At 42.0% G+C, this 20,766-nt stretch overlaps 1 protein-coding gene across 1 annotated transcript in view; it reads left to right on the top strand.

The window, feature by feature from the left end:
- DNAJC7 (DnaJ heat shock protein family (Hsp40) member C7) overlaps positions 1–20,766 on the top strand; it is a 356,596-nt gene that overhangs the window by 48,747 nt on the left and 287,083 nt on the right. Inside the window, exon 2 of the mRNA XM_069237667.1 lies at positions 5,389–5,477. Coding sequence (XP_069093768.1) covers positions 5,389–5,477 — 89 coding nt within the window. The remainder of the gene's footprint in view (positions 1–5,388; positions 5,478–20,766) is intronic.

Here is a 20,766-nt window from a genome sequence, read left to right as displayed (position 1 = left end):
TTTCGTGTAATTATGTGAAAGCAAATTACACACATTTTGCGCACCCCTCCGCTTGACTAGCATCCTAGGTGTGAGTGGAAGCCACAGACTCCCTGATTGAACTAAATAAAAATATCGAACCATATTAGTAGTAGTAGTGTAGCAGTAGTAAACACACTCGTTTTTATATAGAACTTAAAATACTACAGCTATTTTCAGGCACTCTTAATAAAGCTTACAGAGCAGTGCTTCTCAGTTTACTTTTTTCAGTTTGCTAATTTTGACTGATTTTAACTCGTTTGAAATCAAACTCATACGATCACAGCTGGCATCTAACATACTCAACAGATCATATCTCACTGAGCCATCTTTGCAAAGCCTCTTAGAAGGCACTGAAAGGAAGCTGCTACAGTATTTCTAAAAGTTCTTTTCACTATAGACATAAGAGTATGTGCTAGAAAATTGAAACCAAAGCAGTAAAGCTAACTGTTTTGAATTTCTGTAGCTTCGGGTATTTAAACAGTACTGTAGCTCCATCAAAAAAAGTTCAGCTATGAAGACTCTCTTTGCATCTGGCTTCAAAAAAACTAAGCTCCAGCCGGGGCCCTCCCAGGCAGACTGGGAGACTGTGCCTGGTCTCTCCAGCCTGGCAACACAGTGCCGGGCTGGAGAGAACACAGTGCGCATGTGTGTTTGGCTGGCCAGACATACATGCGTAGTGAAGGGGAGTGCTGTGCACTCCCCCTCAGTGCTCGTCACAGCCCGTGGCCCTGTCCCTTTTACTACAAAACGACCAACGTAGTTTGTTATCATTATATAGTAAAAGGTTTTCAGCTGCTGGCAGGGGGTGATGCTCCTCCGTCTTAGTGGAGGAGCCGCGCCTGAGAAACAGATGTACATTACTAAACTACAGTAGAATTCGGACTATTTAACAGGCTGTTGAAGTACTATTCTTTTGCTTTTTTGTCATACTTATTGTGCAAACAATTGTTGATGTACCAGTTTCTGGAAATGTTGTGACCTCTGACATTTCAACGTGAGAACATGTTCCCAAAGTTTCAAGGTCTCATAACAAATCCAAAGTTAACTCCAATTAAAGCTGTGGCTTCAATTAGATTTAATGACTTAAAGAACCGGCAAAATGTCTATCCAAATTAATCCTCGGGCGACCTATTGACATATGTGTCAGAAGAACACCATTCTGACGTATACATTAATATTGCAGCTTCCAGGGCCCAGTGCTTTATTTCAGATATAGTTTGCCTCTCCATTGCTAGTCAAACTCTTTTTCATTTTGGGGCTATTGGAAGGGCATTTGCTGGTGCCCAATCGCTTCTGGATGCATCCCAGTTCATTCTTCCTGGCCACCACATTAATATGCATGTGACTTTACACACATTGGAAGGCCTGGAAATTCCCTAACCCATCCAGAGCCTTCCTGAGCATGGAGCCGATGAACGGGACTTGTGTTGGACCTAAGGTGGCTGTTACTGCCCTAGCTCCTCCCTAGCCACACCCAACCTGATCCATATTTCATGGTGGTGATGAGCAAATACTATGGGATGGAGGATGTAAGGAGCAGCCATGCTACTAATTATGTCCTCATCAAAACTCCCACTCCACTAATAGAAGACCTAATCAAGGAGATGTGATTGGAAGAGGATTAACTAGGTCTGTTTCTAGTGCTTGCACTCTGAATTCCAACTTTCTGGTTCATTTAATTTATTGTTGGGTACAGCTTGTAACTGTCAACACTTATATCTATGAAAAGCTTTGAGAGAGATGAACTTTGTGTCTGCCACACCAAAAAATCAAACTGTTTTTTTTTTTTAAGACTAATAAAAAATCTGAGCTAACTATGGCTCCTTGCTAGAGAACGGATGGCTCAGTTTTTGCCCTACCAATGAGTCAGACGATGTTTGGATTTTCTTATCCTTAGCTCTACTGCCTTTTGGCTAGGTTCGCACTTAAGGTACCACATACATATGTAAGAAAAAAAAAATCAGAGGGCCTAGATTCTTGCTGGGGCACAGACGTGTAGCTCCTTCCTCTCGAAATTCTTACAATTATAGGGAGGAACTGTGTGTCTGTGCCTCAGCAAGGTGCCTGATGCAGTTTTGATTTTGTCTTAGGCTAAAAACAAAAAAAAAAAAAAAAAACGTCCAGACACCTGCTGAAAGTCTACCTGGTTTGAGTTATGGCCACAGGCAATTAGCATGCTAAACCCTGTGTGCAGAAACTTAATTTCCTCATTGAGTGCTGGCTGAGATTGCTGTGTAATCACTAGGCATCCCAGTCAGGCTACATGTGGTGATGGAAAACTACCATCACTATCACCCAGATAAGAATGCTAGCTCTACCAATTCCACAGGTAAACATTGCAAGCTATAGATCCACAAACATGCTATACAATCACGTCCACTAAGCCCTTCCTGTTGCAAATTGTAGTCTTTGTCTCAAAGCTCGTGTTACTTGTAACCTGCTTAAACCCATTGAAAACCCACACTTGTCTGATGCCACCATGCCTTGGAGACACAGGAGAGCAAAGATGTGGGTCAAGCGATATGTTCCTTTGTGAGGGGAAACTAGAGGGAATTAACATAGTTTGAAAAACAATTTTACCAATGTAACAGTCAAGCATACAGAACTCCGCCATATTGACCCTCTCTTGACACTAGGGTGAGGGGAGGAGGAGAAAATATAAATTCCATTTTACTTGAGTGGAAAAGTACACAAATCTCATGTTCTCCACACATGGTGGGCTTCGTTATATTTCATCAGGAACTCCGGCAGTTTACTTGAAAAACCACTCATTACATATGCATCAACAACTGTGATCAGTATCGGAGAAACAAGCTGCAATAGAAACATAGCAGTGACATGCAGAACAATATGCAGTGATTCTAGACCCTTCGCCCAAATCATCTATCCTCATTCATGGTTTGGAAGACATAAAAGGTCTTTCTGTACTGGTTGCCCTGGTTGATATTCATGCCTTACTCTTGTCTAAGTTCATCTACACTCCCCTCTAGGTCTTTCTTTGCTCTTTTGTCATGCTCTTTTCACCCTGTTGTTCAAAACTTTGTCTTGGCTTAGCTCTCATTTTGAGTAGAGAACTCACTTCTGCAAGACCATGTTACACAGCATGCAAGGACTTTCCTCGTCAATCATAATTAAGTTTCACTGATATGCTGTTTATGAACCTTCCATTGTATATAACCAAGTAAACTCCAAGTAACAGGCCAAGATTGTTCGAAATTATTCTTACAACGTGGGATGGATATACCAAGATGCTAATTTATGACATTAATAAATCTGAAAAAAACAATTACGTCTGTTCTAGCCAGTCAGTCAGTGTAACAAAGATTTGGCTTTCAATAATAGATAGCTTAAGATGGGTAGATGCTGAACATATATGTTGCAGTAAAATTTTCATGTAGCCTAGTGGTAATAGCTGCCACTATAAGACAGATACCGTGATCTAGTATTCTGTTTTGCACTTTTTAGGTTGAAGCCTACCAGACAATGCAGCTCTCTGGTTTGCTAATGACTTGGAGGCATTCCAACCTTGGCTTACAATTGGCCTTGTGTGTTGTGACTCACACTTGTTTGCTGTCTGTTTTCTGGCTTTGTTTGTTTTAGGCTGTCCAGCTTCAGCTTGTCTCTTTGTGGAGCATAGCTTATTTACTGTAGTCGTCCATGAGTGCTTGTTTTCTATAAACAGGCCTTTAAATTGTGTTCTTATCTTGTCACATTTGCTGCGATTCAAACACTGAGGTCAAATGTAAGGCTCTGTCTTCCTAAGGTTCTTGGGGGTTACTTTTCTTTCTCTGATTTCAAACTGTCATGATTTATGTCACAATCTTGCTGTGAAAGGAAAGGCTTGTTTGTAGCATACACCAAAACGTAAATGTCTGTAAATGAACTGTGCAGATATTTCAGAATATATCAGATTTAGGAAAGCACAAATGAAGGATTTTTTTTTTTTTTTTTAAATAATTCTGAAGTGTGGCGAAAATGCATTTGAATACAATTAGAACAAGTTAATACACTAGGTGATAACATTTCCACACAAATCGTTTCTGGACTGTTTACTTTAATCACTGAAACTGTCTTTGCAAATAATATTGTCATTTTAATTAATTGAAAATGTGTTGTCTGTAACAGTAGTGCGTTACCAAACCATGCATACTCCACATTACGCCACTCTAGGCCCCTCCACTCGACAACACTATCTCTGCCCTTCCACTCTGTGCCCTGCCCTTTCAATCAACACCAGTCACACCCCTCAACTTTACGGTACTCTGGACATGCTCCACTCTGGACCCGCTCCACTGTGGGCCTGACCCATTCGTCACCATGCTGAACAGCAGCTGCGCATACAACAGGGCTAAAACACATAGGCAAGAATTATTGGCTTTGCCAATGCTTGTTGAAGTTTTCCAAATGCACTGTACCAGATTGGCTTGTGGGTACCCTTAACCCATAGATACCCATATTTGTCTGCTACTCCCATGCTCCATATACCCAGGGTAATCACAGATGTGGGTCTAACTCTGACAGGGATGTATTACCGAGTTGAGGCAAACATGGTAAAACCTTAACTTGGTATAATCTGTGAATTCCACCTGCCAGTTAAGCAAGTGAGGTCTGTCTTGCCCCCCTGAATTCCATTGGATATACAGAAGTAGAAATTATATAGTGTGTATACCTTCCAAATAGTTATGAATTTGATGCCTCATCGATTGAACAGTACTTCTGCCACAATTTCTTGGTTTCCACTAATGTCACTTAAATGGTTATGTAGACCACATTCCCTCAGAAAACTAGTATATGTTTTGTGTTGCCAAACTCCAAACATTCGGGGCAGTAATTCCTCGGGTAGCTATCCAGAACTAGTTTGTCTATTTGAAATATGCAACAATCTTGAGCACATTTATTAACAAAATGAAAATATCTTTACATTTGCACATGTATCATCAGGCTGCAGTGAGATATTGATGTTGGATTTTGCACCAATACACAGCCATAAATGTGCCACAAAACGTTAACTATGAGTTCACAAAACGTTCATGTTTAAACAACCTAACCAATAGATTTTTTTTTAATTTTTTTTTTAACAAAAGCTCTGGCACAAGGTTACTCTCCTAGATTTAATCGCCTACAAGAAACAGAGTTTCTTTACCTTGGCTATGGCGGAGTACCCACTAAGTATCACTGAAACTTTCCTAGAGCTTCAATTGTTTTTTATGATTTGATCTTTCTTGCGTGATCTTTATCTACACATGCAGTAGTTGTTTATTTTAACTTTTTCTTTTTATAAAAAATGAAAAGGTCTCGTGGTGCAAAAAAATTATGTTTTAGGATCCAAATATTCTTTTGATTTAGGCCCTTTCGCTTTTATTTCAGAGAAGCCGAAAATTACAAGGAACAAGGAAATCGCTATTATGCGAAGAAGGATTACAATGAAGCATACAACTATTATACAAAAGCCATAGGTAAGTATGGCACTCTGTGGTTTTTCTTGCATGCCTAAATATGTTGCCAATGTCTGTTTCTGTAAAATGTTCTTACACTTCTTCCTTGGGTAGAAGAATGTTGCAGGTAAACAATCCGCTACTTACAAATATTTGAACTCTTCTTCTATTTTGTGTTCTGAAATGTACATAACTTAGAAAAGGACGGTGGTCTTAACATCTGAAAGTATAATTGTATGTAATAGGGAATGTGCATGCGTTTTATGCACCTTTGCAGCATGACCTTATTTCCTCAGTCATAAACTCTTTTCTGTCTCACAGCTTATAATTGACTTGTGCAGCCATTAGCTAGCAAACTAATTTTAAATAGGTTTGCTTAGTGTACTAAATGTTTTGTGAAAATCACTGTACAACTTGAACCCTGCAATAAAATTATTTGGAAGAAATGGCTATATATATTGAGTAGCCGAGAGATGTTTGTTTTATGGTAATGGGCAAGTATCAGTTTACAGTAGTTTCTGGATGGAATTGCTCATAAATGCACTTGAACTTGTGTGTGTGTATATACACGTACGTACACAATTGTGTTGCAGCAGCCCAGACATGAGCCAGGTCTGAAATTTGCCTTGGCTGATGTCTTCTTTCAGCAGCACTACAGGCTTTCTCAACCTGGTAGTGCTAACACTCAGTCCTTCTGTCCTTGTCTTGTTCAGTCCCAGGACGTATGGGATTCCAATAGAAACTACTGCTTTGGGTATGAGCCCGGATTTAAAAACACTTGGGAATCTGCTTGCGCACCGCACATACAGAACATATAAGCGTCTTGCTGAGGAAGTAAACTAGAGGCTTTTGCTTTCTATGCCAGTGCCCACCTTCGTATGTTGTTGGGGCAACATGACCAAGAGTGCAATTTGCCAATCACTGGCTCACAATCAGCCAGTGTTAGGTGATTGTAACTCGTTCGAGACTTGGTGCTGGGCAGAAGAAATTTCTTGCAGTTGCACACACCAACGTATATTACCTATGCTTTTTAGGGTTACACAAGGATTCCAAGGGTTCAGGCATATTCTGGCATAAATAAAGAATTGCTATAATAATAAGTATTGGCAAAAACAATAAGTCTCGTCTGTGTGAGAGCCAATGGCTTTGCCAATGTCTTTCAGCCATGTTGTACAGCCCCATACCTGCTATCAGCGTGGCTAATGGTCAGTGGCGTAGAGTGCAGTTGAGTGGCATAGGGTGGAGTGAAGTGGCACACACTGCTACAGTTGTCAGTTAAAGTATCTAAAGTGTCAATAGAGGCGGCAGACAGGGTGAAAGCAAGATAAATAAGAAGCCATATGCATGTGTTAAAAGTAGGAAAGCACTTTGCACATCCAGGAGTAAGACTGAAACGTTTATAATGTTTGTCTTTTAAAAAAAAAAAAAATACTGCTTTCAAAAAGACGCGTAAGAACACTTGCATTTGGTCCATGCTCCAGGGAGGAGTTAACACAAAAAGGGAAGAGAAACCTACAGGAGCTAAGCAATCGAAATATTGTAAATGAGTGTGACAACGAAAAATAATGGTATGGGCAGGTTGTAAGCCCACTGAAATGTAAACAGTAAGTCTCACAGTACAACTCATGAGCTATGCAGGTGAGACCTAAATACAGTGAAGTATGATTAGATCCAAGAATACATTTGCAGACGAGAGTTATAGCAATTATGCAACAGTGAAAGACCAAATTTCACAGTAAACTGTTGCATTTTAGGAGATAAGGTGGGACATGTGCGGTACATTCTGTAGCTGTTTCTTTAAAGCATTTAACCCACATTAATATGAAAGACTTGCTGTGCCTTAAAAATGCTAATGGCTTGTAAGAACAATAGTCCAATTAATTTTAAAATGTTAGATTGTAAAGATCCCTTATCTTGTGTGAAGGAAGAGGAATGCTGCTTGCACCCAGAGTAAAATTGTTTGTGATATTGCAAGGTTTATGGGCAAAAAAAAATATTTTGGCCAAATCACCTTAAATGTATTTAAATTCACTTGTGCCCCTTATTTGAAGTCTTTGGTTTATAATCGTTGTCTCCTCTGGCAGAGGAGCAGAGTTCAGTTTAAACTGGTCCTCCAGATTTGCAATTACCTCTATTACAAGATATAAAAAAATATTTTAAATTTGAAGTACTTCACTTTTTCTTACTTACAGAAGATGTCCAGAATGTTTCCCAAATTCTTGACGTTCGCAGAGACCTAATGTAGGAAAGTACCCTCTTATTGGCATGGTTGCCCCCACCTTTAGACTGCTGTCTGTGATCTGAGTGGCCAGGACAGGCAGGTGACATCACAGCCCCCTCGTGATAGATGGTCACCCTGCAAGGTGACCAATCCCCCTTTCTGGGCTATGTAGGGTCTCCCTTTTGGATGGGGTCCTAAGATTCGACGTGCAAGATTCCAGCAGGATTCTTCTGCAACGTTTACTTCACCTTCTGGCCACTGGAACTGCAACTAGACCCTCCAGGAACCAGTAATCTGCAACTTCAGCGATGACTCTGCTCTGCAACATTGTTTCCAAGGCTCCTTCCAGCATCTGCAACATTTTGCCAGCTGTGCATCCTCTGAGGGTGACAAGTCTTCATTGTGCACGAGAAGCAAGAAGGAATCTCCCTTGGAGTGAAAGAGTCAATCCCCTGCATCTGCAAGCACCTTCTACAATGGCGACCTGCTGTGTGGATCGCCTCTTCTCCAGAGCTGTGTGGATCCTGCATCACAGGTGGTGGTCTGAGTGGCCCTCTTGGTCCTCTCTGCCAGCTATCCAACGTGGGAGTGTGTAAACCCTTGCCTATGTGCACAGGACAGTAACCCCGTGCACTGCAACTCTTGCAGCTACCAGGGTTTGTTGGCACCTTCTCCAAGGGATCTTCAGGCTCCATGTGGCTTCAGCCCCCGCACTCTTCCCTACGAAGCACAGCCCTCTGCGTGCTGCTTCTGCAACATGGGACTCCTTCCAAGGTGTGCTGCATGGGCCTCATGCGACTCCTGTGCTTGCTGCCTGCTGGGGCAGCCTCCTCTTCCTGTAACTCTCCTCACTGCTCAGGGTCATCCGGGGCTCCCCTCCATGGGTTGAGTCCTCCTGGACCTTGCTGGTCCTCAGCAGCTCCGCATTGCTTCTTCATCGACATTTGCCTTTGCCAAGGCTTGTTGGTGGTTTTTCCACACCACTGACTGACTGCAATCCTTCTTTCGGCATAGGGCGTCGACTGCATCACTTCAGGAACTCTTCAACTGCTCCAGTGCCGCACTGCTGACTGACAACTTCCACAGTCGATCTGGCCCTGCATCCACAGATGGGCGGGTAGTGGCTCCTGCCACTACTGGACACTCCAGCATGAAATAGACTTGGTCCCTTTCCTTTCCAGGTCTTCCTCTTCCAGGATCCACCTTTGGTTTCTTGCAGGCTTGTCTGAGTCTTGCATTATCCTTTTCTGAAGTCCTTTTTGTGGGTTTGGAGAGAACCTGGTACTTGCCTCTCTTCTCCTGGTCCCTGGGGGGGTGTTGGGGGGCACTCCTATACTTACCTTTTGGAGTTCCTAGTTCCTTCAGTTCCCCTCTACCGATTCCACTTCTTTGGGCCTTCAGTACTTACTATTGCTTTCATTGTTTTTAATTGCCTTTTATGCTCATTCCTGACTTATAATGTACACGTGATGGTGTGTTTACTTACATCCAGGTGGGGTATTGCCTATATAGTATTTTGGTATATGTGTTACCATAATAAATCACCTTTATTTTTGTAACACTGTGTAGTTCTTTCATGTGTGTAAGTGCTGTGTGACTACAGTGGTATTGCATAAGCTTTGCGTGTCTTCTAGATGAGTCTTGGCTGCTCATCCACAGCTACCTCTAGAGAGCCTGGCTTCCTACACACTGACTACCCCTCACTTATAGGGGATACCTGGACCTGCTATAAGGTGATAACACCATAGATGCTCACCACATACCAGGCCACCTTCCTACACTGAGCATGGATCTTATTAAAACTATATGGGCTTACAGGATGATGATTCGTTTGAATGGAAATAAATCACCTTGATGGCAATGTTGCATTAACTAGTCTGAGGACTGCAGTAGATGATGCAAAGTGCCAGGGTATCCCTGTGTTGTCAGTGGTAATTACAAAACATTAATCAAAGAGTTTAGTTAATAGAATTTAGCATTCTAATTGTTGTTTTTCTATGATAATAGACCAAAGAAAACTGCCAGAAAAACTGATATCTCTCTCTCCAAAAAAAAAAAAAAGTCCTAGTGTATGTGTTCAAAGACCGCCTCAGTGTCTAACATAGTTTCAAGAGATGCTTTGAAAATGGCAAAATCGGTTGCTACAAAAACATCAATAATCCCATTAGACATTGTGCTGCCAAAGACCAATTCTCTCTGATGAATAATTTTTTTGTAGAAAATTTGGACGAGAAGCGAGGGTCTTCTAGAAACTATTCGTTTGAGCTTACCGTTTATTAATAATGTTGTTGAATGTGAGCCTATCCAGGCTGCAGGAGCAGAGCACTTTTGCTATTTTTTTTTTTGTTTTGTTTTTTGGATGAAGCAGTAACATAGTGAGAGTGCCATTATTTTGTAATATAACTGCATTCTACTTCTCATGGCTACTGATTTTGCATTCATACCATTATGATTGAGAAGGACATTGAAAAGATGGTCAGCGGTGAATGAAACCAGGGGGCTAAAAAAGTTGATTTAATTTTTACTAGCAGAAGGGCCAGTACTGCATAATTTTGGAAAAAGAAAGCTGCTGTCAAAACCGGATTATCAGATTTGATTTTGTTGCAAAAAGGATAGTTTAATATTCTTAATGTTAGATTTAATTGTGTTCTGTCACTTGCATTGAGAGCAGCGATCAGCTATTTTCCAAAGCACCAACACTTTTCCCAGAGCTTGCAGTTGAAAACAAAAGATGCCGAGCTATGTTTGTAATTGAATCCTTGAATTGGTTCTGGGTATCTTGAGTTTGTTTCCTTACAAGGTGAATGGGCAGAAATGTAACTTTTTTGGAGCTCATGCAGAGTATAATTTTAAGTAAAAAAAAAACAAAACAAAAAAAACCTCATATTTCCACTGTTACTAACGTCAACTTTAGTATGACTTGTAACTGCACCTATACAAAGAAAGTTACAACAGCCAGCAGCTTCAGTTTCCCATGGAGAGAAATGCAGGAGATACCCTGGATATAAATGGAGGGGATAGAAAAGGTTCAGGTATAGATCTGTTCACATGAGTGAAAATTAATGCAGTGCACCACGAAAAATAGGGCATTGCAGTCCTAGGGGAAAAACAATAATGGAGAAGCAAAAATAGGTAGCAGTTTATAATGCTATAAGATCTATAAGCTTCCTCCTCTTCTCACAGAACCCCCTTTTCCATCTTACTATGCAAACAGCATGTTGGAACATTTCCCTTTCTGTGAAAGGGAAAAGACTGCTAAAGGAATATTGAAAATGGGTATTAGGCACAACTCTACCCAAGCTTTCATAAGCAAATCCCTGTTATTCCATATTTCACTTGTTGCTGCCCGAAGCACGGGGCTTCATGAAGAAAACACATTTTTTTGTTTATGTGACTTAGGGATAGGTAATAAAATCATTGCCTATGATTAAAACATTTGAAATAATTTTTACATGTTTCCTAAGAAATGTTACTGAAATGTCATAGGTCAGCTTTAAACTTCTCTTCCTTTAAAAGGGCCACCTTATCTGAAGCTCAGCACCTATGTCACTACTAGATTGGTGCTCTCAAATCTACAGTTAAGTAACACGCATGATAATGACAAGATGAGGTACCACAAATAACATCTTGCTTAACAAGACATACAGTGAATGACCAAACTGCATTTTTCCCTCCAGCATTTTTACACATCATTCTATACCCAAGAGATGAATTTTGTTGCATGGGTTTAATATCAATTACAAGCCAATATTAAACAACTCCTTTGTGTCTAAAATTGCTGACACTGTATACAGTCGCCATTGACATAGTGTACTACCCTCCTATTCTTTCTGCTAATCCTCCTCACCTCTTTGTTACATTCCTGCCTAAAGTTTAAACAGGATCTCATGATCTAGTTGGTCACAATTGCCTGATGTCATTTTTAAAGCTTTATATATTGTGAAAGAAACCCAGCCACAGTAATGCATGCTAGCAAAAAATATTAAAATTGTTTGGTTTGCCTCATTCTTATTTTTAAAACCCTTCTAAAGTTATGTCGAATGTTGTGCAAGTGTGCCACCCACTATCAAATATAGCAATTGAAAATATTTTTTAAAGGGGAGGCAGTTATATGTTTATTAGCTAAAAACTGACGTTGTTTGAATCTCTGAATTTATATAAAATGTGGCAAGCAGCTAGGAAGTGAAACCCAGTATAGATATTTCAGGTTCAGTGCCGATCTAATCAGGGAAAGTTAAAGGGTGTGGGGGTTTTTAAAACGTTTGTGATTTGATCAAAACCTTTGCATCATTCGATTGATCAGTGCAAAACATTAGCATGTGTTAGAAATGGGGTCTCTAACTGGCAGTGGTTGCATCCTGTACAAGTAGGGACCCTCACCTTATTCTGGGTAAGGGAGTCACAGACCTAGGATAACTCCTGCTCACCCCCTTGGTTGCTTGGCACAAGCAGTCAGGCTTACGTCAGAGGCACTTTGTAAAGTATGTTTGTACACACACACACGTACACACACACACATACACACACACACCCACACACACCACACCAGTAAAAATAAAAAAGCCAATATTCATCTGAGTAAAACGAGACCAAAACGACAAAAATACAACATACATAAGTAAGGAAATTAATTTTCAAAGTTTAAACCGTAGTGTAGTGCTGAGAAACACAATAGCTCCAACTGGAGCCATCATGATGTCTTCACAGAGTCGCTTCCAACAGTTTGACGACACTCGTGAGGTAGATGGGTCGGTCACGGAGTTGCACAGACCCCAGGTACAGTACCTTGGAAAACGGTGAGGAAGCAGAGGTTGCACGAAGTCAGGGAGGTGAGCTGTTGCTGGAGCCGGTGCGGCATCCGTTCCTTACAGCTACTGGGGAGGTGAGGCGTTGGTTCATTACTGCTAGGCAAGGGAGGTAAGGCTTTGGTTCCTTACAATCACAGAGAAGGTGATGCGGCGATGGTTGCGAGGTGTCTGTTCCTTACGTCAAGACCAGGTAGATGAATCCAGCCAGTCAAGCTGCGAGATGTCGACTTGGTGTTGTCGCAGTCACACCATGGGGCCTCAGGTGCTGCAGCGGAGTCTGGCGTTAACGATATTGGTGACACAGCACTCCGAAATCAAGCTGTGGCAGCTTCGGAGGCCCAGTTGTGGTGTTGGACCTGTGTTGCAGGACAGTCGTTGCACACAGCGGGGACCACGGCTCCTGTACAGGCAGCTGCTTTGAGTTGGAGAGTGGCACCAGTTCTGATGTTTCTCTGGAATTGATGTGCTTAGTTTCTTCTTGGTTGCATCTGACCTCACTTCCATGGTCCTAGGAACTGGATTTGCCACCACTTGGCAAGTCAGGACTCTTGGCAAGTGTGCCCAGGCGCTCGCAGGTAAAATCTTGGTTGCCCTGAGACTTCTTAAAAGGAGGCAGTTCAAGCCCCTGAATAACTTTGGAAAGCAGGATGTAGAAAGCAATATTGCCATTTCTCTCTCAGGACAGAAGCAGAAGGCCAGCACAGCAAAGCAGCAGGCAGAGTGGCAGTCCCTCTTACAGCATCAAGCTCTTCTTCCTGGCTGAATGGCCTCTGCCCTGAAGTATTCTATGTGGTGTCAGGGGTCCAGTATTTATACCCATTTCTGTCTTTGAAGTAGGCACATTTCAAAGAGACTTTGTAGCGTGCAAGACCCTTCCTTTCCCTGCCCGGGCCTCAGACACTCCACGGGGTTGGAGACTGCTTTGTGTGAGGACAGGCACAGCCCTATTCGGGTGCAAGTGTCTGCTTCTCCCACCACTCTATCTCAGGAACACCCATCAGTCTGGTGAAGGGCCATCAAGATATGCAGGGCACACCTCATCCTTTGTGCGACTGTCTGAAGTGAATGCACAAACAGCCCAACTGTCATCCTGTCCCAGATGTGTATTGCACAAACAGGCAGAGGCACAGAATGGTTAAGCAAGAAGATACCCACTTTCTAAAAGTGGTATTTTCAAACTTACTATTCAGAAACCAGCTTCACCATAAGATGTTTTTTTAAATTGTTCAGAAACCCCGAATTCTGTATCTTATCGGCTCCCAATGGGAAATTAAACATAAAAGTTAGTTCAAGGCAATCCCATGTTACCCAATGGGAGAGATACTTCTTGCATTATGAAAAAATGAATTTAGCAGTGTTTCACTTTCAGGACATGTAAACCACTCCAGCACATGTCCTACCTTTTAAATGCACTGACCTCTACCCATGGGGCTGTTTTGTGCCTACCTTAGGAGTGACGTACATGTAGTAAAAGGGAATGTTTGGGTCTGGCAAGTAGGTGCACTAACCAAGTGGAAAAGGCAGTTTAAAACCACCTACACAGACACCGCAGTGGCAGGTCTGAGCCATGTTAACAGGGCTACTCATTTGAGTGGCACAAGCAGTGCTGCAGGCCCACTGGTAGCATTTGATTTACAGGCCCTGGGCACACTATACTAGGGACTTACTAGTAAATCAGCAATCATGAATAAACCAATCACCGATACAATTTAGACAGAGAGCACTTGCACGTGAACACTGGTCAGCAGTAAAGTTCCCAGAGTCCTAAAACCAGCAAAAACAAAATGTAGTAGAGAGCCAAAAACAGGAGATAAGAGGCAAAAAGTTTGGTGAAAACCCTGCAAAAAGGGCCATTTCTAATAACATGTTTAGCTTACTCTTGTGATATTTATTCCATGATGGTCCCTTAAGGAAGGCCATATAAAGAAAATGGGGCACTGTCAGGAGTTTGGCACCATTTGCTGAATCTGCTAGACATTTCGCAGACAAAAAATGTTACAGATTTAGCTTTCTGTTACTCTGTCACGTCTTGAGACGATCTATCAAAAGTAGTGGAGGAGGGGTACAAAAGAGTTTCACAAACTAATAACGTTGAAGCCTTTTGGTGAATCTTCTTCAAATTTAGCAGACATTAATCCAAGTTCATGCATACCAGATGCTAGGAGAGTGGCGCAAAATCAAATGTGGTAGATCTAAATCTTTTGTTGTCTAATAGTGTTGGCGGCACTTCAAAGACCCCTTGTTTAGCTTCCTCTTGGTAGGTTGAGTCCCATACAGATCTTTTAAATTGGTGTTTTTGGGGGGGGGTATAATAATTGGGTAGGTTTGTCTAATCTGCACAAAGATTGGCAGATCTCTAATTTGCTAATAAATGACAATATTCATTAAATAGGCATACAACTACACGCCTGCCTGCGTACCTCCACACACCAGAAATCCTCTGCCAGAATAGCCACAATGAACTGCCACAAAATCAACATTTACTCACATATTCTCTCTTCCTCATGCACTATCATAGAGGTATACACCCACCATCATACAGCAAAAGAACAAGGAAAATTCCTAAAAATGTTCCTGTGAAAAAAATCTGAATTCTCTGTCTCTTTGTCTCTTTAAATGACCAGGCAAAAAATAGTGTAGGTACTCACCAGATGAAGCCATGGACAAGGTTGGGATTTGCACCATTGCTAGGGGCAGGGTTACATACAAGCATTTAGTAAAGTTGAGGATTTCTTGGTAAGCATCTGTTCATTACGGTATAGAGAAAATCGTGCCAGCTGTAGATTATTCTGTTTGTCCTTGCATGTACTATAGAACACATTTAACAGTAGCTTTCAAATGTTGTGTGCATATCGCCTCCACACATCTAGCACATAAAAGACACTTGAATTTTAATATAAGGTTGGTCCACCTATGACAACAACCGTGGCCACATATAGAGTTCTAATGACAGCTGACTAGCCTTTCAGTTCAATAATGTCATTGTCATTAGGTGGGGGCATGATTGATACCTGGATCGTGTTTAGACACTATCACTTCTAATAATGTCACTGAATGCAGTGATACATTCTAATCTACTAAAGTGAAACACTATTGCTTGTTCATGACTTAACATTTTTACATAATGTTTGCACAATATGCATACCAAATATGATGAAAGCTCCACTCATATTATGGCTGTTACAGCCAAACAGGGCCACTTTAACTTCTATGGAAATCTCTCTACAATTAATTTATCCTCTTGCTAATGGGCCTCTCCATCTCTGGGTCCAGGTGCAAGTGCACCTGTTGTACCAGTGATAGCTACACACAGGTCCTTTGCCCAGCTTATCTGAAGGATTCTGTTCTGACACCCTCATCCCCCTGGGATTGAGGGTCCTGGAGCTGTGGGGGACTAGGACTCCATGAAGGATTAGGGCTCCAACCCAATCACTGGGCGATATGCATGAAAGAGTGGGATATCAGAGTCCACCTATCCGCCGTCTGTGCCAGCCAGCACTTGGTTAGGGTCTGAACACTTGATTGTACATCAGCAGTGGGATGTGACATTTATTGTATCATTGTAATACTCTGGGAGGCTTGACGGCGCCTATCCAGTTCTATGAATTCACCCGCTGATCAGCACATCTGAAAGTGAAGCAAGTACAAAGACCTACTCCTTACCCCTGGTGAATATCTTACAAACTCCCATCAACTTCATCCTGCTTTTCTCATGCAAGTGTATTGGTCTCAACCCTAGAGGACAAGGGTATTTCTATATGTGAGACAGTCTACATCTCTCTATGTATGTGACAGTCGGCATCAGTGAAAATGTAAGAGTGCAGAGGTAAATTTAGAATTACAGAAGATAATTGGAAAGTTGCAGGAGCAGATATGGTACTGAGCGTAGCAGGGATACTGGGGAGGAAGCAATGGTACTAGGAGCAATGAGGATACTGGCATGGAAAAGATGCCATTGGGGGACAGTAGGGAGACTGTGGAGGGACGGCACCCTGGGGGAGGTAAGGACACTATAGAGGCTGAGATAACACTAGGATGGCAGTTCAGAGACTGGAGGGAGAAGAGATGGTATTGGTAGTGATTTGGGCAGGCTATAGAAGCAGGAGATGGCACTATGTTGGCAGTGGCAAGAATGGAGTCAGATACAGCTTTAGGGGCAGTGAGGAGAGTGGAGGAGGATGTGGCACCATAGGGAACTAGGTAGAGATTAGAGGACTGGGTGGCACCAGAGGTGGTAAACGCACAATTAGAAGCAGAGTTGGCATTACACAGGTAAAGTGGAGAATAATGGCAGAAATGGCACTCAAGGGGTAGGTGGCACACTTATGAAGAGAATGGCAGTAGAGATCCGTGCCTGTATTGTGAAGCCAGAGGGGATGCCTATTTGTATGGGTGAACGGCACAGTCCCTTTATCGTAAAAAGAATGCAGTCTGCTCTCTTTGTAAGACAGTCACTGGGCCATCAGGAGCAGGCTCACAGCTTGAGAAAAAACATCACACAAACTTCTCCATAGTGTGCAAAGGGGAAGAGCAAGAGAGTGAAGAAAGGCTGCTCCACCTATCCCTTTCCTTCCAGCTCCAATGGGCACCCTGTGATGATGCTGTACCATCTTCAGACAGAAAAAGCCTGGCATCTGAGAGCTTGGCACTGGGACCAGTCTGACTGAGGGAAGGAGGCCATGAATGGGTCGTTGTTTTTTTTTTTTTCTTGGGCACTGAGCGACAGTTGGCTTTCTGTACGTCTGGTGCCGTTACAAACTGTTGGTATTGCCATCAGTGCATTAAATTGGCCTACTATCCTTTCACCGGTTGCACTTTGTGCATGGTACTAACTCAGCCCACCTTAAGCTTGTTTAATCCTCACTCTTTCTTGTGCTGGTCTCAAAGTAGCTAGTTCCATACCTCCTTGGAAAACAGTGAGTGCTTACCATCAAAAGCCTTGGGCGGAATGTGGGAAGGGGGCGTGGTTCGGCATGCAGCAAGATGGTTGTTCTCCTTTGAGCTCCAGTGAGCCCACCGCATGTCCCAATAAAATACGGATGGCGTAATTTCTCAGACTCTTCAAAATGAGTGTTTCACCTCTGTAATTGGCGAGGATCCAAACTGAGCTGCTCTGGAGCCTTTGCTGACATTTAGACCTCATTTATCCTACCTATTTGGCACAGCCTGTATCAAACCAATATGGCAGACCCACATCGTACATCGCGCTTCGCTGACACGGAGTGAAGGAAGTTGGAGAACACTGAATAAATACACACTCCACGAGTTTAATATGAAGTTTTAATGTGAAGATCATCTGGCACACGGTGCACGTTGAGGTATGTCAACTTAAAGAATAGTAAAATAGTAAAACAAAGGCATAGTGAGAATCTGTGTCTGGACCCTGTAAACTCTTGTGGCTGGTCAGAGGGCTGGAATATCTTGCACCGACTTGGGCTCTCACAAGAGCCACATACGCCCCGCCCCCGACCTTCTTACGAATTACTGTGTGCTGTAAGGTGACCACCGCCACCTGTTAGCCCTCCGCCGTGAACATCACAATCGAGTGTGATGTGAGGACCATCAATTGTATCGAAAAGATTAGCTAATTGCACAGCGACAATTGGCAGTCAACAAACACCATTATTGAAGCATCTTTTATGGTCCTGCTGTAGCTCAATCTCACAACTCTAAAGTTTTTTTTCAGACCCTGGGGAGCTAACAAGGTTTCTAGACAATAAATCTGAATCGCACATGGAAGCTTGAACCCTCCAACACATCATTGTTGAACTATACTCCACCCTGATCATCTCACATAGACGGCTACAACATGAGATTACTGCTATATCATTTTTGCTGTTGCTGTTTCTTGATGATATGTTTACTGCAATGGTATTACTATGATATGTCTTAAAATGCTATGCCAATGTTGTTCACTTGTTATTTCACCTACTCCTGGTAAGTGTTCCTCCTAAGACCCACGGTCAAAACACTGGATCCTCAAACACCTTACTGGTTAGTCTCTTTTTCTCAATATCTTTTATGTAAAACCTTAGCACCATACTTGTTTAGTGTTGTCAGGCAATAAGGTTGATAGTTCCTAAATAACGTCAGGAAGGACACCACTATTGTGCTCAAGAATGTATTGCTTAAAGATTACACAGTTAAGCTCTAGAAAGTGTTACCTAAGATGTTCTCCACTATTGTTGAATGTTGATTCTTAATCATTTTACCAATATACAAACACCTACTCTCTGGCCATACTCACCACTGTTTTAAACCCTATCCTTCCCAATTGGGTCCCCACATTATGCATACTGCCATATACTCGTCCAAGAGTATGACATGGGCATTTGTGGTGGGCTCAGGCTTCGCTCTTACCCATTTTTTGCAACCCCCCCCCATGATAATTGTCTCAACAGACCTCCCCTGGTGGTAAGGGACACCATCACAATCCCTTTTAACACCAATTATTTTCTGCTCTACTGCTCTATCATTTGTGGATGTCCCCTGAACCCCCTACCCTTACCTACATTTTTCTCGTCCTAGCGATGGTATGGGACTCCCCCTTACATATGTACTTTGACTTTGGGTTGGTCCTCTAGCAACAGAAAAGGATGATGGACGGAGTGCTGAAACTTTTCATCCACTCTCCCCCAGTCACAGATCTGGGTTTAATCCATCGTTCTTTTGCTCACCATGCCATCCCAGTTTGGACCAAGCCATATGCAAATCATTCTTGACCCTGGGTTGGTCCTCATCATTTGCCCAGATTCTAGACTGAAGTGGCTATCATCTAATAAAACATTTTCCTATGACGTCCATTAATATAGTACCCTTGAACAATAAAGGGTTGAACCATCCAGTGAAGAGAACAAACATTTTAGACTACTGTAAGGAATTAGCAGGTGATATTATACTCCTACAAGAAACAAAGATTGACTATAGAGAAACTCGTTATCTATGAGGAGAGGGGGGTGACTCTGAGGTACTGTACACTGAAGCGGCAGGGAAGTAATATGGGGCTCTCACACACATCTCTAAGAGTTCAGGACTGACTAATTTCGTCGGAATATGACGATAGAGGGAGATGTCTACTTACTAGGTTAACCACTGTCATCCAGGAACTATACATAATGAACATTTATGCACCGAACGCTGATGACCATGAATTTTGGGTTTGACTAGACCAGAAACTAACCGATATTCTACCAAACTCCAAGCTGATTGTTGGTGGAGATTTTAAAGTCCCATTGGACCTTATCCTAAATTGCAGTTTTGCTGTTCAGTTTAGAACCTCCAAATCTCACAAACACGCGACTATACTTTGTCAAACACACAGACTCAAAGATGTGTAGGGAATTCACAATACAACCAGCAATGACTTTACGTTCTTCTCCTTCCCCCGCTCCAGCTTTTCACGGAACGATTACCTTTTAGTATTCGACACTCTTCTTCAGTGCACCACATTCTCTAAAATCCACCCAATCTTAGTGTCTGATAATGCTACAGTTTCCATGTCCACCTTCTTAGCACCAACTAAGCTGATTCACAGAATCTGGCGCATGAATGAAGAAATTCTTGACATTCCCGAAGATATAGAGGGCCTCAAAAAGGAGATTGACTTTTTCTTTAGAGAAAACAGCCATGGAGTCTCCTCTCCTGTAATACTATGGGATATGTTTAAATGTGCAATGAGAGGACAAATAATCAAACGCATGTCCAATAAAAATCACCAGATCAAAACATCACTCCAACAGATTGCATCAGAAATTAAATATAAAGAATCTACCTATAGACAAACAAGAAATAAAGAGATACTGAGTGAGATCAAACAACTGAAATACAAATATAATACTACCATTAGTAAACAAGCCTATCTTTGGGTCCACCCTCAAAAATCGAAACAACTCCTATTTCTAAACAAAGCTGGGAGAACACTGTCTGGCACACTTAATTTAAGAGACGCATCCAACATTCTCTCTCATATCAAAGCGCCCAATGGAGTGCTAAAATACAAAACTAGCAAGATTGTAGACGTTTTTAGAAACTTCTTTGCTCAACTCTATACCCCCAAACACAGTGTCCGAAATCTTAATGCGAAACAACATATCTCCGAAATCTCCCTATCAAAAAATTAACGAGCCAGAAAAAATCCAACTTAATAAGCCCATTTACTTTACTGAAATCGCACATGCCATTAGATACATCAAATCGGGCAAGGCACCAGGACCAAACGGGTTCCCTATATTCTTTTACAAAAACTTTCAGACCTCACTGATCGACCATCTTAGAAACACAT

The sequence above is a fragment of the Pleurodeles waltl genome, chromosome 6, assembly GCF_031143425.1.
Source record: "Pleurodeles waltl isolate 20211129_DDA chromosome 6, aPleWal1.hap1.20221129, whole genome shotgun sequence".
Lineage (NCBI taxonomy): Eukaryota > Metazoa > Chordata > Amphibia > Caudata > Salamandridae > Pleurodeles > Pleurodeles waltl.
Note: the sequence above shows the minus strand (reverse complement) of the source record. Positions and strands in the feature narration are given on the sequence as shown.